Source organism: Stegostoma tigrinum, chromosome 27, assembly GCF_030684315.1.
Source record: "Stegostoma tigrinum isolate sSteTig4 chromosome 27, sSteTig4.hap1, whole genome shotgun sequence".
Lineage (NCBI taxonomy): Eukaryota > Metazoa > Chordata > Chondrichthyes > Orectolobiformes > Stegostomatidae > Stegostoma > Stegostoma tigrinum.
Window position 1 is genome coordinate 39604004 of NC_081380.1, and position 19802 is coordinate 39623805.

Here is a 19802-nt window from a genome sequence, read left to right on the forward strand (position 1 = left end):
AGATCTCAAAAGCTGGCCTTTTGCCTCAGCATCTCTTGACCCTTGACAAAGATGATGGGACATTTCAAATGGCAGTTCAGTGATGACAGCCTTGAGGTGATCATCTTGGGGGATGAGAAAGGAGGTGACTATTGTACCTTTAATACTCTAATACATGACCACAGCCACTATGCATGATAGAACCATCTCAGGCTGATGCTGGGAACAGCACGTGTAAATGCACAGTCCAACTTTTGCCCACTGAAACTACGGAGGACACAGAATATGAGACAAAGTCCCACGCCATATGTTACATCAATCCGCCTCTCAGTGAAACTCGGCTGTGCTTCCATGCAAAGGATGGATGCACGTTTCTTTTTAAAACTAACGCAGAAAAATATTGGTCACCGTAAGTCAAGGTTTGACTGTGAAAGACTCCCAACTCAAATCCAGGAATAGGATTTCTCTGTGCATGTGAATACAAGAAACACGGTAAGACTCTTATCAAAACTCTGCGAACATCAAGAGGCAAGGAGGATCAGTAGCAGTGTGCAGATGAACATACCCCTGAGCTAGCAAACAAGGTCAAACTTCAGAGGAAATGTAAGATGCCCATTTTAACGACACAACAAAAGTTACTCAGCATGCAAATTAGGATGCTGACATGATTTACTGCTTCAGTTCAAGTACAAACAGACTTATAAATGTTAATTTGTCTCTCCATTGGGGGCAATAGGGTTTGGCAACGAAAATCAATACTGCAATGCTATCCAGTGCTAAGATTTGTTCCTTCAAATATCACATCGTTAAAATGTTATAATTCGCACTGAACACTGACATGCTCCCAGCACAATAAGAACTGGCAGGACAATCACTCAGAATATTTTCCATCCCAGAGCAAGAGCCCCAATGTTTTACAGCATGGCCACTCTTTCAAATGAAAAGATTTCCATGCAATCCCCTTGGCTGGGCCCTCCCAACTAATCTACACCCCTCAAAAACTTTCTGCTCCTTTCAATTCTGTGCACATTTCCAGCGGAAATGGAAAAGGTCACAGAGAAAGATAGTGATTATCTATAGATGAACAAAACACCCAGATGAGATGGATGAAAACTCCATCAGGGCTCAGAGAAATAAAAAAAAGAGATGTATCTTGCTGAGAAGCACCAACAGCCTTTATTACAGAACCATGCAGAAGTCAAGGCGGCCGTTCAGCCCACTGACCCCTCTGCTGGCCTTGTGAAACATCTCTCCAAAAATAGCCTCACAATACAGTAACACAGCTTCAGCAGCAGGGATTTAAAACAAAATTAGGAGTCGTGCATTTTTCAAGTTGATTACAAAGGGATGGTTGAAACTGAAGTGCTGGTGACATTCAAAATTGAGGGCCCGTGGTTGACTGTAGATGCAGAGAAAGGGGGGGGGGGGGGGGCGGTGGAAAGGTGTGCGGGAGTGCACTCAGCAGGTCTGTGCAATGCCACAGTAGCAGCCTATCTCTGCATGCAGTGCTGTATTCCCAGCGCTGAGTGCAACATTTCCATGTTACCTTCCTCTCCATGTCCTGCAAAGGCAGCATGAGCCAAGGCATCTGGCCGACGAACTCCTGCCAGGGTTTGTACTCTTCGTCGGAGCTGATGAACACCACCTCCAGCTTGTCGCCGTTCTCCCCTTGCTTGAAGCGGCTGTAGAAATCGGCGAGCGCCGCGGTGAATTCCTTGCAAGAGGCGCTCCAGCTGCAGCCGAAGTACAGCGCGACTAGGCGGCCGTCACAGCCCAGCGGAGAGCTCTCCACCTCGGCCTGATCCCGGTCCATCAGCCGCTCTCCCAGCAGCTCGCAGACCAGCTCAGACATCTTCCCAACAGCGGCAACAAACCCAACAAAAAAAATCCAAACAAAATCAACAGGGAATGCAGAGGGTGTGTGAAAATAAAAGGAGGAAGAGAGAGGGGGGGGGGGGGGGAAAGAGAGAGAGAGAGAGAACAAAATCTTCAGTGCAAATAATTCACAAGATTAATTCCTTCGATTTTTTTTTTGGCTCGATTCTGTAATCTCCTCCTCTCACTCCTGTCTACAGTCTCCACTCCCACCTATGGGACATGGCAAACCGAAACTCTAGCACTCCTATTGGTTCCAGCAACATATTCCCTGTGCAGTCAGACTTTTGTTCCCCATTATGTAGAATTAAACTTTGTCTGCCCTTTCATGCAAACATGTTGAAGCTCAAAAATTGTTTGGACTTTTAAAAGAAAAATCATTTACAAGATGTGGGTATCCTGGCCAGGCCAGCATTAATTCTTGCGTCCTGAGAGGACAGTTAAGAGTCAACTACATTGCTGTGGGCCTGGAGTCACATGTAGTCCAGACCAGGTGAGGACGGCAATTTCCTTTATTTAGTGACAATCAGCAATTGATTCCTGGCCATCGTTGGACGCTTAAACTCCAGATATTTTATTGAAATCAAACCCACCTGCCTAATAAAAACCGAAAGAACTGTGGATGTTGTAAATCAGAAACAGAAATTGCTGGAAATGCTCAGCGGGTCTGACAGCATCTGCAGAGAGAAATCAAAATTAATTTTTTACAGTTGAATGATTCTTCCTCAGGACTGCCATCGTCTGCCTTGGCAGAATTCAATTTATGCAGGGTCTGCATAAAAATAGAGATAGCAGGAACTGCAGATGCCGGAGAATCTGAGATAACAAGGTGTAGAGCTGGATGAACACAGCAGGCCCAGCAGCCGCAGAGGAGCAGGAAGGGTCTCGGCCCGAAATGCCAGCCTTCCTGCTCCTCTGATGTGGCTCGGTCTGCTGTGTTCATCCAGCTCCACACCTTGTTATTTCTGCATAAAAACAGGCTAGTGCTAATACCACTGGGCCATTCCCTCCCCGTAATATCTAGAAGAGAAGAAAATTTGCAAGGGCTGTGGGGAATTTAATTGTTGGGATTGTTCTTTCAAAGAACCAGAATGGGTGTGTCAGGCCAAACAGCCTCCATATACACTGATAGGTAAAGATACCATCATCCTACTCTCTCATTAGAGAGAGAGCAGCACACTTCATTTAAGGGCAAGGTTGAGAAAACAGGACCTTCATAGTAACTTCAGCCAGTGCAGGAATTAAACCCACACTTTTGGAATCACCTGATATCATCAAACTAGCTCTCCAGCCAACTGAGCTAGTAGATACAGATGTCCCCAATTTACACACATATGATGGACAAATGCGATTCTGTACAGGGGTGTAATTTGTAAAAACCCAACATATGAACTTTTCCTGCACTTATGAATGGCTCCTTACCACTCTGTCCCAAATTGCATTAAAAATCAACTTGCAAACAGACTCCAGAACAGAACTTGATCACACCCTGGGAACTGCCTGTAAGCGAGAAAGAAGTAGAGAACTGCAGACCCTAGAAATGAAAACAGAAATTGCTGGAGAAACTCAGAGGTCTGGCAGCAAAGAGTCGTAGAGAATGGAAACAGACCCTTTGTTCCAAATCATCCATGCCAACCAGATATCCTAAATTAATCTAGTCCCATCTTTCAGCATTTGGCCCAGTTCCCTCTAAACCCTTCCTACTCCTGTACCCATCCAGATGCCTTTTAAATATTGTAACTGTACCAGCCTCCACCACTTCCTCTGGCAGCTCGTTCCATACACGCACCTCCCTCTGCATGAAAAAGTTGTCCCTTAGGTCCCTTTTAAATCTTTCCCCTGTGACCTTAAACCTGTGTCCTCTTGCATCTTTGGAGTGCAATTTTTTTAGTCTGATATGATTCATCTCCCACCTTCTATCATTCTATGACAAATGTAGTTCAATAGAGAATTCAGCAGAGTCTATGAAGGTCAAAAAGAGAATTGAAAAAGAATAGGATAGAGATAATAAGAGAGAAAAGCTTCACAGTAGGATAAAAGGGAACACTTTTTCCTGATTAAGCAGTGAACATAAATTTAAGACTTCGAACAGAAACACAGAAAAGGAATAAGCAAATACATTTTGTTCCTGTGGAGAGGTTAGGGAATTTATGAGGTGATTTTATAACATTATCCTGCTGCAAAGATGCTTCCCATATGAAAGCAGCATGTTTGCACCTAAAGATGCATTGAATGTAAAGTTTCGAGCAAACGCGTTTTGTGAATAATTACTTTGTGCCTGATTTCTCAGAGCTTTCACTCCCATCTATTGAGCCCTGTGCTCCAACACAGCACACCTCAAGACAGATCTCTCATCCCTGCCCTATGATAAATCTACACACCAATTTCCTACAATTGTTGTTTCAAAATAAAAACAGGTCTAGAATTTATCTGAAATAAATTTTGACATAGAGGTCTTGTGACGTTCATAAGATGTACCAGTAGAAGAAGGCCCTTCAGCCTGTCGAGTCTGCTCTATCCTTCAATGAGATCATGGCTGATCTGACTATCCTCAGCTCCACTTTACTGCCTTAACCACATAACCTTAGATTTCCTTGTTGATTAAAAATCTGCCGATCTTAGTTTTGAATGTAGGTAATGACCCAGCTTCAATTCTGCAGTTCCACCAGATTCATAGCCCATCTGAGAGCAGAAATTCCTCCTCATCTCTGTCTTAAATCTGTGACCCCTTATACTGAGATTATGACCTCTGGTCCTAGACTCTCCCTCAAGTGGAAACAACATTTCTGCAAATATTCTGTCAAGTCCCCTGAGAATCTTGATTGTTTCAATCAGATCACCTCTCATTCACCTATTTTCCAATGAGCATAAGCCCATTCTACTCAATCTCCCCTCATTAGACAGTCACCGCCCCCAAATCTGGTATCAGCCTGGTGAACTTTCTTTGAACTGCCTCCAGTGCCTTAAATAGAGGGTCCAGAATGACAGTGTCCATACCTCTGGGCTGGAAACTCTGAGTTTATCCCACTCCCAAGATTTTCCAGTTGTTGCCAGAAAATAGTTACCCGTCGGCCTGTAAATTTTCCCAAATGCTTTATGGCAGCTGGAATGTTCCCTAGTCAGCCATCCAGCAGAAAGTAATGGCAAACCACTAGTTCATCCCTGTGGGTGGAGCAATCCAATGGGAATCTGTAGCCTAACTCTTGGAAAAATAATGGGGCAAAATATAGACTGAGAAATTTAGTGGGGAACCAGAATAACTTTTCTCATGTTTTGTTGAGATTTCATAATTTATTTACACCAAACCAGGTCCCTTTATTTAGTAACAGGATAAGCCATAGAGTCATGGAGCCATGGAACACAGAAATAGACCCTTCGGTCCAACCATGCCATGCTGACCAAAATCCTGAACTAAACTAGTCCCACTTGCCTGTGCTTGGACCATATCCCTCCAAACATTTCTCATTCAGGTACTTAACAGAATATTTTTAAAATGCTGTAACTGTCCGGACACCCACCGCTTCCTCTGGAAGTTCATTCCACACACGAGCCACTCTCAGTGTAAAAAAAGTTGGTCCTCATGTATTTTTTTTAAATCTTTCTTCTCTTACCTTAAAAGTATGCCCTCTAGTCTTGAAGTTCCCCACCCTAGGGAAAAAAAACACCTGGCATTCACCTTATCTATATCCCTCATGATTTTAAAAACCTCTATAAGGTTACCCCTCAACTTCCAATATTCCAATGAAAAAAGTCATATTAAAATAAAAAATGCGTCCAATAGTGCACAACTCCCTCTGTACTGCATGCGTATATCAGCTTAGATTATATGTGCTCAGATCCCTCACCAACCATCTGATTTAGTGGCAAAAGCGGAACAACTTAGCTACATCTAACACTTAACCACAGTCATCGCAAACACCAACAAACAAATGGTCAGTTTCAGTTTCCATTAGAAGAAGCATTATTGGTGGGTAATACATAGCTATTGCCTGATTAAAGAGGTGGCAACATTCTCATTACAACAGGGGCTACACTTTCAAAGCTACTTCACTGGCTGCAAAAGGGGTGGCACGGTGGCTCAGTGGTTAGCACTGCAGCCTCACAGCGCCAGGAACCCTGTTTTAATTCAAGCCTCGGGTGACTGTCTGTGTGGAGTTTGCACATTCTGTCTGTGTCTGTGTGGCTTTCCGCCGGGTGCTCCAGTTTCCTCCCACAGTCCAAAGATGTGCAGGCTAGGTGGATTGGCCATGATAAATTGCCCGTAGTGTTCAGGGGTGTGTGGGTTATAGGGGGGTGGGTCTGGGTGGGATGCTCCAAGGGGCAGTGTGGGCCTGTTGGGCCGAAGGGCCTGTTTCCACACTGTAGGGAATCTAATCTAATAAAAGGTTTTGAGATATCTAGTGGTCAGGAGAGAAACTGTAAAAATGCAAGTCTATGGAATTAAAAATAGCCCAGTGAAAGTCTGGACGAATATCTATCCACAGACACAATCAAAAAAACTTGGCTAAGAACACTTTTTGGTCTGAATCATTTCTGTATATTTTTTGAACTTGTATAAGACACTTGTTTTCGGTCTCATCTGGGGCTTTGTGCACAGTTCTGGGCACAACATTGGAGCGAAGATGTGAATGCACGGAACAGAGTACAGAAGCCGTTTACAACAATGGATCCAGGAATGAGAAACTTCAGTTATGAAGATAGATCGAAGAGTTTGGAACTGTTCTTCCTTGGGGAGAAGGCTAAGAGATGATCTAATTGCCATTTCCAAAATCATGCGAGAGGAGCACGGGGAAAACTGTTTCCACTCGGAAAAGGAACGAGAACAAGTGGGCACAGGTTTAAAGTAATTTACAAAAGAAGCAAATGCAAGGTGAGAAAAAAAAACTTCTGCCCCTCTCCAGGTGAGTTGCCCAGAAATGTGGTGAAGGCAAGTTCCATTGAGGCTTTCAGAAAGGAATTGGATGATTATTTGGATATAAATAAGGTTCGGGGGTGAGGGGGGATAAAGCAGGAGATTGACACTAGGTAATGACTGGCCAATGCAGATGTGATGGGCTGAATGGCCTCTTTCAATGCTGTAACCTTTCTATGATTATGAAATACTATTTTACTTTGGAAATAATATTCATGCAATAACACAACTGGAAGGATTACTGGAAGAGTTGGGTTAAGTGAGAAATGGCCAAAGGTCAGCAAACAATAATCTAAGGCTTATGAGAATAAGCAATGAATCAAATATAATGGAGTTGGTTCCATAGCTTGTAATAACGGTTTCACTTTCAATAAATTGATACCAGTCTTGTTTCACTTAATATAACATACATGTTGACACAAACAATTACATTAAAATACTGAGCCTGAGAGATAATAGGAACTGCAGATGCTGCAGAATCTGAGATAACAAGGTATAGAGCTGGATGAACACAGCAGGCCAAGCAGCATCAGAGGAGCAGGAAAGCTGACGTTTCGGGCCTAAGGGTCTCCTCCTATGATGCTGCTTGGCCTGCTGTGTTCATCCAGCTCCACACCTTGTTATTTCACACAGTGTCATTGGCTAACATCAAAACTCTATGCAATTCCTTTAAAAATGTCCTTGAAAAGAGCATTTGGGTGCATTTAAACCTCAGCTAATGAGGATGTTTGTTTATATTTTATATTTCCCCTTCCAAGAGCAGTCACAACTAAGCCGGATTGTCCTCACGCTCTCCAGTAGAGCGCATTGCACGGTGTTCTGGAGCAGGCATCCAAAAAAATGAAGCTGTTGAGGCCCAATGGTAAGGTCACTGATTCAGGTTCAGTGTGATGCTGTATCACCCTTCCACCACACTAGCTGTGAGGAGATAACACAAAGCAGAAAGTCAGACGGGAGAAGGGTGTGAAATAAGGTGAAATAACGCTGACTTGAGAGAAGTTTCTGTTTTTTAACTTGCAGATAATAATTGGAAGGCGACAGAAAAATCTGGGAAGCGATGTTCAGTAACCATGCTTCACTAATTAGGTTAGCCCGTCCTCAAACTCAGTGGAATGTTTCATCAGAATTGTTCAGGATCCTTGGGCAGTGAAACTTACCCAGTGCTGACCCAGCATGGTTGTCTTTGGTAATGGTTATGTTAAGTAAAGCGCGCTACAAATCCTTTAATCAGATGTTTGCTTTTTAAAGTTTATTGTGGCGTTATGTTTGACATAATGACAAGCTGTATAATAGGGTGACAGAGATTTAAATCAAACTAAGGAAGACCCACACAGAGAGAGTTTAGGTTTAGTTTCATTGCTCTGTAACTGGTTAAAGGGGCTGATGTCGATTGTTATCCCAGGTAAAGGACTTCTTGTGACACATCTTTGGGACAGGCCAGGGATTAAACACAGATTGGCCGACCCTGAGGTAGGGACCTCAAAACTCCTACAAAAACCCCTGTTTCTTTAAATTCATTTCAGACACAGTAGGAACTGCAGATGCTGGAGAATCTGAGATAACAAGGTGTAAAGCTGGATGAATGCAGCAGGCCGAGCAGCATCAGAGGAGCAGGAAAGCTGGTGTTTTGGGATAGGTCAGCCTTCCTGCTCCTCTGATGCTGCCTGGCCTGCTGTGTTCATCCAGCTCCACACCTTGTTATCTCTGTTTCTTTAAATTAACCTTTTTCAGACGTATTCTCAAACACGTCCATCGTAGGTGGAACCTAAAGAGAGCCTGTTTTATAGCTGATGCCACAGTAGTTATGTTAGCTGATTGGTATATCTAAAATGTTCAACTCCTATACTAACTGAGGTTACCAGGAAGGACTCTCTTTCTCAAAGCCTCCCCTCACTTGAGGCATGGTGACTCATAGATTCATACATCGCAGAAAAGGCCCTTCAGCCCATCAAGTCTGCTCCCACATACCTACCAGTAAGCCTGCACTAATCCCAATTTCCCATACTCTTGTCCCATACTCATGGGTTTTATGGTATTTGAAGTATTCATCCACATATTTTTTGGAGGTTGTAAGGTTTCCGGCCACCATTACCTTCCCAGACACAACATAGTGTGGAACGGGATGAACACAGCAGGCCAGGCGCATCAGAGGAGCAGTAAAGTTGACGTTTCGGGTCAGGACCCTTCTGCAGAAATGAGGATTAATAAATAAATAGAGAGAGGAGGTTTAGGGCTGGGGAAGGTAGGTGGGATGGTGATTGGTGAGTGCAGGAAGGGAGTAGTGGGGAGTGGCCAGTAGGGTGGTTGGGACGGATAGGTGGGAGAGAAGATGGACAGGCCGTGTCAGGTCAAGGAGATGAAAGGGAGGATGGGTGGGGCGGTGGACAGGTAAGAGGGACGGTGACAGGGGGATGCAGGTAGAGGGTAGCGGGGATTGCTCAGTGGGAAGGGTGGGGTGGGAAGGTGAGGAAGAAGATGGCCAGGTTGTGTGAGGTCAAGGAGGTGGGGTCAAGAGGGAGGATTGGACATGGGAGGAGGCTGGGAGGGTGGGGAGATTTTAAAGCTGGTGAATTCTATGTCCAGCCCATTGGGCTCCCCAGGCAGAATATGAGGTGCTCCTCCTCCAGTTTGTGTTTGGCATCATCGTGACACTGGAGGAGGCCCAGGATGGTCATGTCACCCAGGGAGTGGCAGGGGGAGTTAAAATGGAGTTAGTGACTGGAAGATGTTGTTGATTATAGTGTATGGAGTACAGATGCTCTACGAAACTGTCCCTGAGTCTGCGCATTGGGCATACGTAATGAGATGTGGTTAGGGGGTGTGGGGGTGGGGGGGGGGCAGCGGGGGTTGGGGGGGTGATGGTGGAGAATAATGGTGACATAATGTTAATAGTCATAGTCACTCAACTATTAGTCCAGAACCTCAGACCAAAGTTCATTTATTCCTACACTTGAGTATAAATGACAATAAAATCTCATTCTAATCCAATTCTAAAACAGGATGGTGAGATAAAATAGAGAATTTCTCACCGGTTAACCTAACATCAACCTGACAATGCTTGTTTATTGTAAGTGATAACAAGAAATTTTGGAAAACATTAAGTGGATTAGACAACGTCAGCATGGGTTAATGCAAGGAAAACCATACTTAATTAATGTGGCAGAGAGATAGTAGGAACTGCAGATGCTGGAGAATCTGAGGTAACAAGGTGCAGAGCTGGATGAATACAGCAGGTCAAGCAGCATCAGAGGAGCAGGGAAGCCAATGTTTTGGGTCTGGACTCTTCTTCAGAAATGAAGAAGGGTCCTTCTGAAGAAAGGTCCAGACTCAAAACGTCAGCTTTCCTGCTCTTCTGATGCTGCTTGGCCTGCTGTGTTCATCCAGCTCTACAGCTTATTAACTAATGTGGTAGAGTTTTTTGAGAATGTAACTAGTACAATAGATTAGTGAGAACCAATGGGTATGGTATATTTGGATTTCAAGAGGGCTTTTGGTAAAGTCCCACGTAAGAGGGTAGTGGGAAAAATGAAAACAGATGGGATTGAGGGTAATATATTGGCATGGGTTGAGAATTAGGTGACAGACTGGAAGCAGAGGGTGGGAATAATTGGTCTTTTACAAGGTGGTAAGCATTGATTCATAATGTACAGCAGCAGTCTGTGCTTGGGCCCCAGCTTATTCACAACATACATAAATCACTTGGGGAGGGAAACCAGATGCAATATTTCGTCAAACTGTGCCCCCAGATTGGGTTACTGAGCATATGACAATCAGTGATAGTTTCGCAGTCATCGTTAAACCAGACTTTTAGTCCCAGGTTCTTAATTCAGTTTTTGCCACCTGCCACAGTGGGGATTTGGACCTGTAACCCCAGCATTTTGGTCTGGGGCCTTTGGACTAAGAGTTCAATGACTATGACTATTACCATTAAGTCACCATCCCCCACCATCCCCCCACCCTAACCTTATCTCATAACCCTTACTCAATGCCAAAGCAAAATCCTGGCAATGCTGGAAGTCTGAAATACAAATGGGAAGCAGTTAGATTCAAGATAACGAAGGGTGGAGCTGGATGAACACAGCAGGCCAAGCAGCATCTCGGGAGCGCAAAAGCTGACGTTTAGGCCCGAAACGTCAGCTTTTGTGCTCCTGAGATGCTGCTCGGCCTGCTGTGTTCATCCAGCTCCACCCTTTGTTATCTCGGATTCTCCAGCATCTGCAGTTCCCGTTGTCACAGCAGTTAGATTCATACAATCTTTGCAGCATGGAAAGACACCCTTGGACCCCATTGTGTCACCAAGCAGCTCTCTGTTTAAATCCTCATTTTCCAGCATTTGGTCCTTAGACATGTATGCTATGGCATTTCCAGTACTCATCAAAGCTTCTTAAAGTGACATCAATCTAACCTGTAACTATCGCCCTTTAGGCAGTGAGCTCCAGATAGTCACCACCCTCTGGGTGAATTTATTTTTTTTCCTCAAATCCCCTCTAAAGTGCCTGCTCCCTGTCTTAAAACTGACCAGGAAGAGGTCACATATTCCTTGCCAAATGTAAGTCCATTTAGATTCCACATGGTCATTGGATAGTCTCTTCTGTAAATGAAACCCTGCTGGAGAGATCACTGCTTATGCATTGATACGTAGGTTATGAGTTTCAGTTATAGATAACACAATGTGAAGCTGGAGGAATACAGCAGGTCGGGCAGCATCAGCAAAGCAGGAAAGCTAATGTTTCAGGTCAGGACCCTTCTTCAGACCTGACCCAAAACGTCAACCTTCCTGCGTCTCTGATGCTGCCTGACCTGCTGTGTTCCTCCAGCTCCACGCTACATTGTCTCTGCCATCCATGGACTCTATTTACACTGCTCGCTGCCGTGGAAAGGCAGCCAACACATGAAAGACCCATCGCCCCCTGGTAATGATCTCCTACAACCTCTTCTATCAGGCAGAAGATACAGAAGCCTGAGAACACACACCTGCAGGTTCGGGACGGCTTCTTTCTGGCCATTATCAGACTGTTGAATGGACTCTGGCCTCAAATAATGTAACCTGCAATGTATGCCTCTAAGACTTTTTGATCTGTACATCCTTTGCTTGTTGTGATCTTCCTTACTGCTTGTAAACAAAGCTTTTCACTGTATTTTGGTCCACATAACAACAAAATAAATCAGCCAGACAATCTAGAGACAGAAAAACTGCAGATGCTGGAATCCAACATAGACCAATAGGAGGCTGGAGAACACAGCAGGCCAGGTAGTATCTGGAGGAAAGGAGCAGTCAACGTTTCAGGTATTACCCTTCTTCAGGACTGAAACATTGACCAATCAATCAATCTAACCTGGCCAATTACTACCCTATCAGTCTGCTCTTGATTATCAGAAAAGTCATGGAAAGGAGACGTCGTTGTCAGTGTTAACAAATGGCATTTGTTCAGTGATAACCTATTCACTGCTGCACAGTTTGGATTTCGACTGGGTCAATCAGTTCAGCCTCAGGTCAAATAAGGACAGAAGAACTGAATTCCAGAGCTGAGGTGAGAGTGGCTGTCTTTGACATCAAGGCCACATTTGACTTAGTATGGAATCGAGGAGCCCTAGCAGAACTGGAGTCAATGTGAATCGAGGTGAAAACTTCCCATTGGATGGAGGTATACTTGTCACATGAGTTCCAGGACATGATTGCAGTTGTTCCCCGGGTTATATCCTTAGCCGAAACATTTTCAGCTGCTTTATCAATGACTCTCTCCCCAGCATAGGGTCATACTGGATGTTCACTGATTACTGTAGAGTGTCCAGCACCATTGGCCACTCCTCAGGCCCTGATGTAATCCACTTCTGGATAAGAGAAGGTCCAATTATTCTCAGGAAGCTCAACATCACCTGGGTCAAAGCAGTTCCTTCAATTCCTTCAGAGATAGCAGGAACAGCTGATGCCTGAGAATCTGAGATAACAAGGTGTAGAGCTGGATGAACACAGCAGACCAAGCAGCATCTGAGGAGCAGGAAGGCTGATGTTTTGGGCCTAAGGGTCTAGGCCCAAAATGTCAGCCTTCCTGCTCCTCAAATGCTGCTTGGCCTGCTGTGTTCATACAGCTCTTCACCTTGTTACCTTCAATTTCATGCCAGTTTTCAAGCCACAATTCAGTTGTACATTAATGGATTATGTAGGATCATTACTGAAGCAGGACTTCAGTACATTCTTATCCATTTTGGATATGACAACCTGGTTTCCAAAAGCTTGTCCCTGAAAGACCATATTCCTAAGGTAGTAGTGGAAAAAAACACTCAGTGTTTTACTTGTTATGGACCATCAATTGAGACGCAGATAGATCAAGGTTCTAAATTCATTTAGAAGTTTTCCAGAAAATCATTAGCAGTTGAATGTAAAATAGTGGAAGTCAACTGTCTGCAGAAGTCTGCAATCTCAGGGACTTTTGGACAAAGACCATCAGGTCCTCAAAACCATAATTAAGGCACATTGTCACAAATACAGGAAGGAGTCAAAGTTTCGGATTTCTTATTCACTTTCTTCCAGAGAGTCCCTGAATGAATCTTCTGAGTTTTGGTGATTTGAATTGATTGATGGTCATGAGATTAGAGGACTCTTAAAATCAATTAGGGAAGAAGTTCTTGAAACAAAAAAGGTGAATAATTGTTGAATAACTTGTCCATGTCTCGAGAAAGAGCCATAGGAGAATGTAAGCTAGCTTGGGAAAATTTAAAGGTTTTACAAGCAAAAGTGAAAAAAAAACAGACAGGTGAACTTTCAGTAACTGGAACATCTCAAGGGGATATAAAGTTTGCCTTGCCTTTACAAGGAGAATCTCAGAAATTCAGCGTTCCACACGTGGTAGTTAGGAAGGTTAATAGAGTTACTTATTAGATAGATCTTACATCGGAGGTGGGCAAACTATTCGAAAGGGCTCTGAGAGATAGGATTTATAATCACTTGGAAAGACACAGTTTGATTTGTGACAGTCAGCATGGATTTCTGAGATGTAGATCATGCCTCACAAACCTTACTGAATTCTTTGAAGAGGTGACCAAACATGTGGATGAAGGTAGAGCAGTAGATGTGGTTTACATGGATTTAAGTAAAGTGTTTGATAAGGTTCCCCATGGTAGGCTCATGGAGAAGGTAAGGAGGCATGGAATAGGGGGATATGTGGCAGATTGGATTCAGAATTGTCTGACCCTTAGAAGACAAAAGGTGGTAATGGATGGAGTATATTCAACATGGTGTTCAGTTAGAAATTGTGCACCACAAGGATCTGTTCTGTGTCCTCTTCCCTTTGTGATTTTTGTAAATGATTTGGATGACGGAGTGGAAGGGTGGATGAGTAAGTTCATGGATGATACGAAGGTGGGTTGAGTTGTGGACAGTGCGGAGGGCTGTTCTAGGTTACAAAGGGACATTGATAGGACGCAGAAGTGGCAAATGGAGTTTAACGCTGAAAAGTGCGAGGAGATTCATTTTGGAAGGACAAACTTGAAAGCAGAATACAGGGTTAACAGAAAGATTCCTGGCAGTGTAGAGGAGCAGTGGGATCCTGAGAGTTCATGCCCACAGCTCCTTGAAAGCTACCACCCAGGTGGATAGAGTTGTTAAGAAGGCTAATGGTGTGTTAGCTTTCATTAATAGAGGGATTGAGTTCAAGAGCCATGAAGTTATACTCCAGCTATACAAAAGCCTGGTTCGGCCACATCTGGAGTATTGTGTCCAGTTCTGGTCACCTCATTACAGGAAAGATGTGGAAGCGTTGGAAAAGGTGCAGAGGAGCTTTACCAAGATGTTGCCTGGAATTGAGGGAAGGCTTATGAGGAAAGGTTGAGGGAGCTAGGGCTTTTCTCTTTAGAATGACAAAGGATGAGAGGTGACTTGACAGAGGTGTACAAAATGATCAGAAGTATAGGTAGAGTGGACAGCCAGGGACGTTTTCCTCGGGTGTAAGTAGCAATTATGAGGGAGCATAGTTTTAAAGTGAGTGGAGGTAGATATAGGGGAGACGTCAGAGGTAGGTTCTTTACTCAGAGAGTGGTCGGGGCGTGGAATGCATTGCCAGAGAGGTTAGTGGAGTTGGCCTCATTAGGGGTATTTAAGTGGCTGTTAGATAGACATATGGATGATAGTATAAGGTAGGGGTAGAGGTTAGATAGGCCTTCTGATTAGGGAAAAAATTCTACACAACATCGTGGACTGAAGAGCCTGTACGGTGCTGTACTGTTCTATGTTCTATACTCCTGATCATAGGAAGGAGCATCAGCTATGTGATATTATCAAGCCGAGATAGTATTATCTCAGGGATGTGGATCTGGAGGAATAAGTGTGTCAGTGGTAAGAGTATTGGGGGATGATAGAAACAATAAGAGCGAGGTAGTAGGAGCAGCAGATGATTCTCAAAGTGAATCTCCTCCAGATTGATTAGACAATGCCGAAATATGGGGACAGTTAGACACTGAATTCTCATATTTAGAAAGAAGGACAACAAGGAGGATCTTTAAAAAAAAAACTCAGAAGGTTTTCAGCAAACTGTAGAGATATTTATGGATCCACTGTGTTAGCCTGGCATGATATTGATGTAGGAGAGTCAGGCCTGCTAAAGAAGTATCCTTACTGGCGGAACCCAGAGAAAACAAGCTCAGCTGGAAACAGTGATTCAGTACACGCTGGAGAACTATCTGATTGAACCTAGTCAAAGGCAACTGGAATTCACCACTGGTGTTAGCTCCTAAACACCAAGGATCAACCATATCCTGTACAGATTATAGAACGTTAAATGCAGTCATGAAGACAAATGATTAACCAACTCCATGGTGAGAAGTCTAGATCGGGTTGACAATGCTTGATTCCTTTCTCAGGTAAATGTACTGAAGTGGTATTAACATGAACTGAAAGGTTTGGTCTTGCAAGTGGGCTAAACTAATGTCAAGTTGACTGTAGGTCAAAAGTGAAATCCAGCTACATTCCAAAAGCTTATGTATCAAGTTGCTGAAGCCCATAACTGTGAAGTTACATAGTAACCCATGGGATCAGCATGTGAGACAAATAAAAGACCTGTTTCAGCATTTTAAGTTAGTATCAGAGATAATGGGAACTGCAGATGCTGGAGAATCCAAGATAATAAAATGGGAGGCTGGATGAACACAGCAGGCCAAGCAGCATCTCAGGAGCACAAAAGCTGACGTTTCGGGCCTAGACCCTTCATCAGAGAGGGGGATGGGGGGAGGGAACTGGAATAAATAGGGAGAGAGGGGGAGGCGGACCGAAGATGGAGAGTAAAGAAGATAGGTGGAGAGAGTGTAGGTGGGGAGGTAGGGAGGGGATAGGTCAGTCCAGGGAAGACGGACAGGTCAAGGAGGTGGGATGAGGTTAGTAGGTAGCGGGGGGTGCGGCTTGGGGTGGGAGGAAGGGATGGGTGAGAGGAAGAACCGGTTAGGGAGGCAGAGACAGGTTGGACTGGTTTTGGGATGCAGTGGGTGGGGGGGAAGAGCTGGGCTGGTTGTGTGGTGCAGTGGGGGGAGGGGACGAACTGGGCTGGTTGAGGGATGCAGTAGGGGAAGGGGAGATTTTGAAACTGGTGAAGTCCACATTGATACCATATGGCTGCAGGGTTCCCAGGCGGAATATGAGTTGCTGTTCCTGCAACCTTCGGGTGGCATCATTGTGGCAGTGCAGGAGGCCCATGATGGACATGTCATCAAGAGAATGGGAGGGGGAGTGGAAATGGTTTGCGACTGGGAGGTGCAGTTGTTTTTTGCGGACTGAGCGGAGGTGTTCTGCAAAGCGGTCCCCAAGCCTCCGCTTGGTTTCCCCAATGTAGAGGAAGCCGCACCGGGTACAGTGGATGCAGTATACCACATTGGTAGATGTGCAGGTGAACCTCTGCTTGATGTGGAATGTCATCTTGGGGCCTGGGATGGGGGTGAGGGAGGAGGTGTGGGGACAAGTGTAGCATTTCCTGCGGTTGCAGGGGAAGGTGCCGGGTGTGGTGGGGTTGGAGGGCAGTGTGGAGCGAACAAGGGAGTCACGGAGAGAGTGGTCTCTCCGGAAAGCAGACAGGGGAGGGGATGGAAAAATGTCTTGGGTGGTGGGGTCGGATTGTAAATGGCGGAAGTGTCGGAGGATAATGCGTTGTATCCGGAGGTTGGTAGGGTGGTGTGTGAGAACGAGGGGGATCCTCTTGGGGCGGTTGTGGCGGGGGCGGGGTGTGAGGGATGTGTTGCGGGAAATGCGGGAGACGCGGTCAAGGGCGTTCTCGATCATTCCACTCCCGCACATCCCAGATGTCAAGACATTCCACTCCCGCACATCCCAGATGTCCAAGTTCTTTAAGGACCGCAACTTTCCCCCCACGGTGATCGAGAACGCCCTTGACCGCATCTCCCACATTTCCCGCGACACATCCCTCACACCCCGCCCCCGCCACAACCGCCCCAAGAGGATCCCCCTCGTTCTCACACACCACCCTACCAACCTCCGGATACAACGCATCATCCTCCGACACTTCCGCCATTTACAATCCGACCCCACCACCCAAGACATTTTTCCATCCCCTCCCCTGTCTGCTTTCCGGAGAGACCACTCTCTCCGTGACTCCCTTGTTCGCTCCACACTGCCCTCCAACCCCACCACACCCGGCACCTTCCCCTGCAACCGCAGGAAATGCTACACTTGTCCCCACACCTCCTCCCTCACCCCCATCCCAGGCCCCAAGATGACATTCCACATCAAGCAGAGGTTCACCTGCACATCTACCAATGTGGTATACTGCATCCACTGTACCCGGTGCGGCTTCCTCTACATTGGGGAAACCAAGCGGAGGCTTGGGGACCGCTTTGCAGAACACCTCCGCTCAGTTCGCAAAAAACAACTGCACCTCCCAGTCGCAAACCATTTCCACTCCCCCTCCCATTCTCTAGATGACATGTCCATCATGGGCCTCCTGCACTGCCACAATGATGCCACCCGAAGGTTGCAGGAACAGCAACTCATATTCCGCCTGGGAACCCTGCAGCCATATGGTATCAATGTGGACTTCACCAGTTTCAAAATCTCCCCTTCCCCTACTGCATCCCTCAACCAGCCCAGTTCGTCCCCTCCCCCCACTGCACCACACAACCAGCCCAGCTCTTCCCCCCCACCCACTGCATCCCAAAACCAGTCCAACCTGTCTCTGCCTCCCTAACCGGTTCTTCCTCTCACCCATCCCTTCCTCCCACCCCAAGCCGCACCCCCCGCTACCTACTAACCTCATCCCACCTCCTTGACCTGTCCGTCTTCCCTGGACTGACCTATCCCCTCCCTACCTCCCCACCTACACTCTCTCCACCTATCTTCTTTACTCTCCATCTTCGGTCCGCCTCCCCCTCTCTCCCTATTTATTCCAGTTCCCTCCCCCCATCCCCCTCTCTGATGAAGGGTCTAGGCCCGAAACGTCAGCTTTTGTGCTCCTGAGATGCTGCTTGGCCTGCTGTGTTCATCCAGCCTCCCATTTTATTATCTCAGCATTTTAAGTTGTCTGGCTTAGTAACACACCCAACTGCAGATGAATTTGCGAAAGTTAAAGGGGTTTGGCTAAGGCATGTCAAAGAACAAAGACCAGAATTGCCAAGGACAGTGAAAGTGAACTCTGTAATAGAGACACCTGTGTCTAAAACGAAATAGGAAATCATGGGGCTTTTGAGAATGTTTGAGTTTTATCAGAAATTATTGCATCAGCTCAGTGCAATAGCTGTAGCTTTGGTGAAGTTTTTAAGAAAGCAAGGAAATGCAGCAAGGTCAACAGAATGCCTGGGAACCTTTGAGAAGCTGAAGGAAGTCCTAGTAAATAAATAAATGTTGGCCATCTCTAGTTTTTCTGGACCTTTGAAAAAGGTAAATGATGCTTGTGACTTCGAGTCAGGCGTAGTCTTGTTACAGGATGATGAACTGGATTAGAGAGTCAGCTGTGATACATTTCTAAGAAACTAAATTGGCATCAGTAGAGAAAGAGACTTCAGAATTGTATTGATTTTTGGAAATTTTGAAGTCTGTGCCCAATACAATAAGAGAGAAACATTAATCTTCACTGACAGTAAGACATTGGCATTAACTGAAAGCTTGAACTGCAAGAATATTCTGATAGAGTCTGTTATTTCAACTGTTTAATGTTAAGGTTGTTTAGATTTCTGGAATTGAGAATATGATTACAGATGCATTATCCTGAGTGTAAGATAATGGCATAATTTAAAGATTTAAGAAATGTTGAAAGATTATATATTTGTATAAGATGGATTGAGGAAGAATGAATTGGCTTACATCTTGTGTTTTTTGCCTTTGCGTATCATAATATTGTGATGAAATGCATTTCATCTTATTTTCAGTTTATTTTGTTATGGGCTGCAATGGAAAAAAAGTTTTAAAATCAAGCATATGTGAAAGAATTGCTGCAATTTTATAAACATATTACTGAAACACATTGTGAGCAGTGTTTACACTGCTGCAGTGGTAGAAGGTGCTTGAAGATTGTCTAACACAAGGGGGCGTAAAAAGAAGGAGATTGGACTGGAAACTGGTAGTTGATCGGCTTGGCAACTGTGACCAGTCATTGATGCCAAAGGTCATCATCCTGACAACAACTTTGCTGATTAGTTCCTGGGTAGCTTGTGGGTTGTACGATAAAAGGAGGAGCTGTTGGATTTAGAAGGGTAGGTCTCTCTTTCTGCTGTGAAAAGACATGGATTCTGAAGAAAGCCAGTTACTTCCTCCCACTAGCTGTTACCTGAAGCCAGTAATTAAGAGACTTTGCAATAAGTGTGCCAATTGCCCTGTGGCTCCTGTGAAAAAAATGAAGGATCTTAGAGAGAGCAAAAAGTCAAAAGATATCCTCCACAAGTCCTGTGATCTGGTGCTATTGAGCTGTGGTTCCCAGGTTTCTCCTTTCACCCTGTGGACTATTCCTGACCGTGTTTCATGTGTTATTGAGAGTTACCCCCAGTATCAAGTCAAATACTAACCCTTTAACTAATATCACTAAAACAGGTTATGTGTCATTATCAC

General features: G+C 45.0%; 1 protein-coding gene across 1 annotated transcript in view; it reads right to left on the reverse strand.

Annotated features, from left to right (window-relative positions):
* The window catches only part of nxn (nucleoredoxin), a 249401-nt gene extending 247345 nt beyond the window's left edge, over nt 1-2056 (reverse strand). Inside the window, exon 1 of the mRNA XM_059655233.1 lies at nt 1526-2056. Within this exon, the coding sequence (XP_059511216.1) occupies nt 1526-1831 (306 nt within the window). The 5' untranslated portion in view covers nt 1832-2056. The remainder of the gene's footprint in view (nt 1-1525) is intronic.
* Between the last annotated feature and the right edge of the window lie 17746 nt (nt 2057-19802).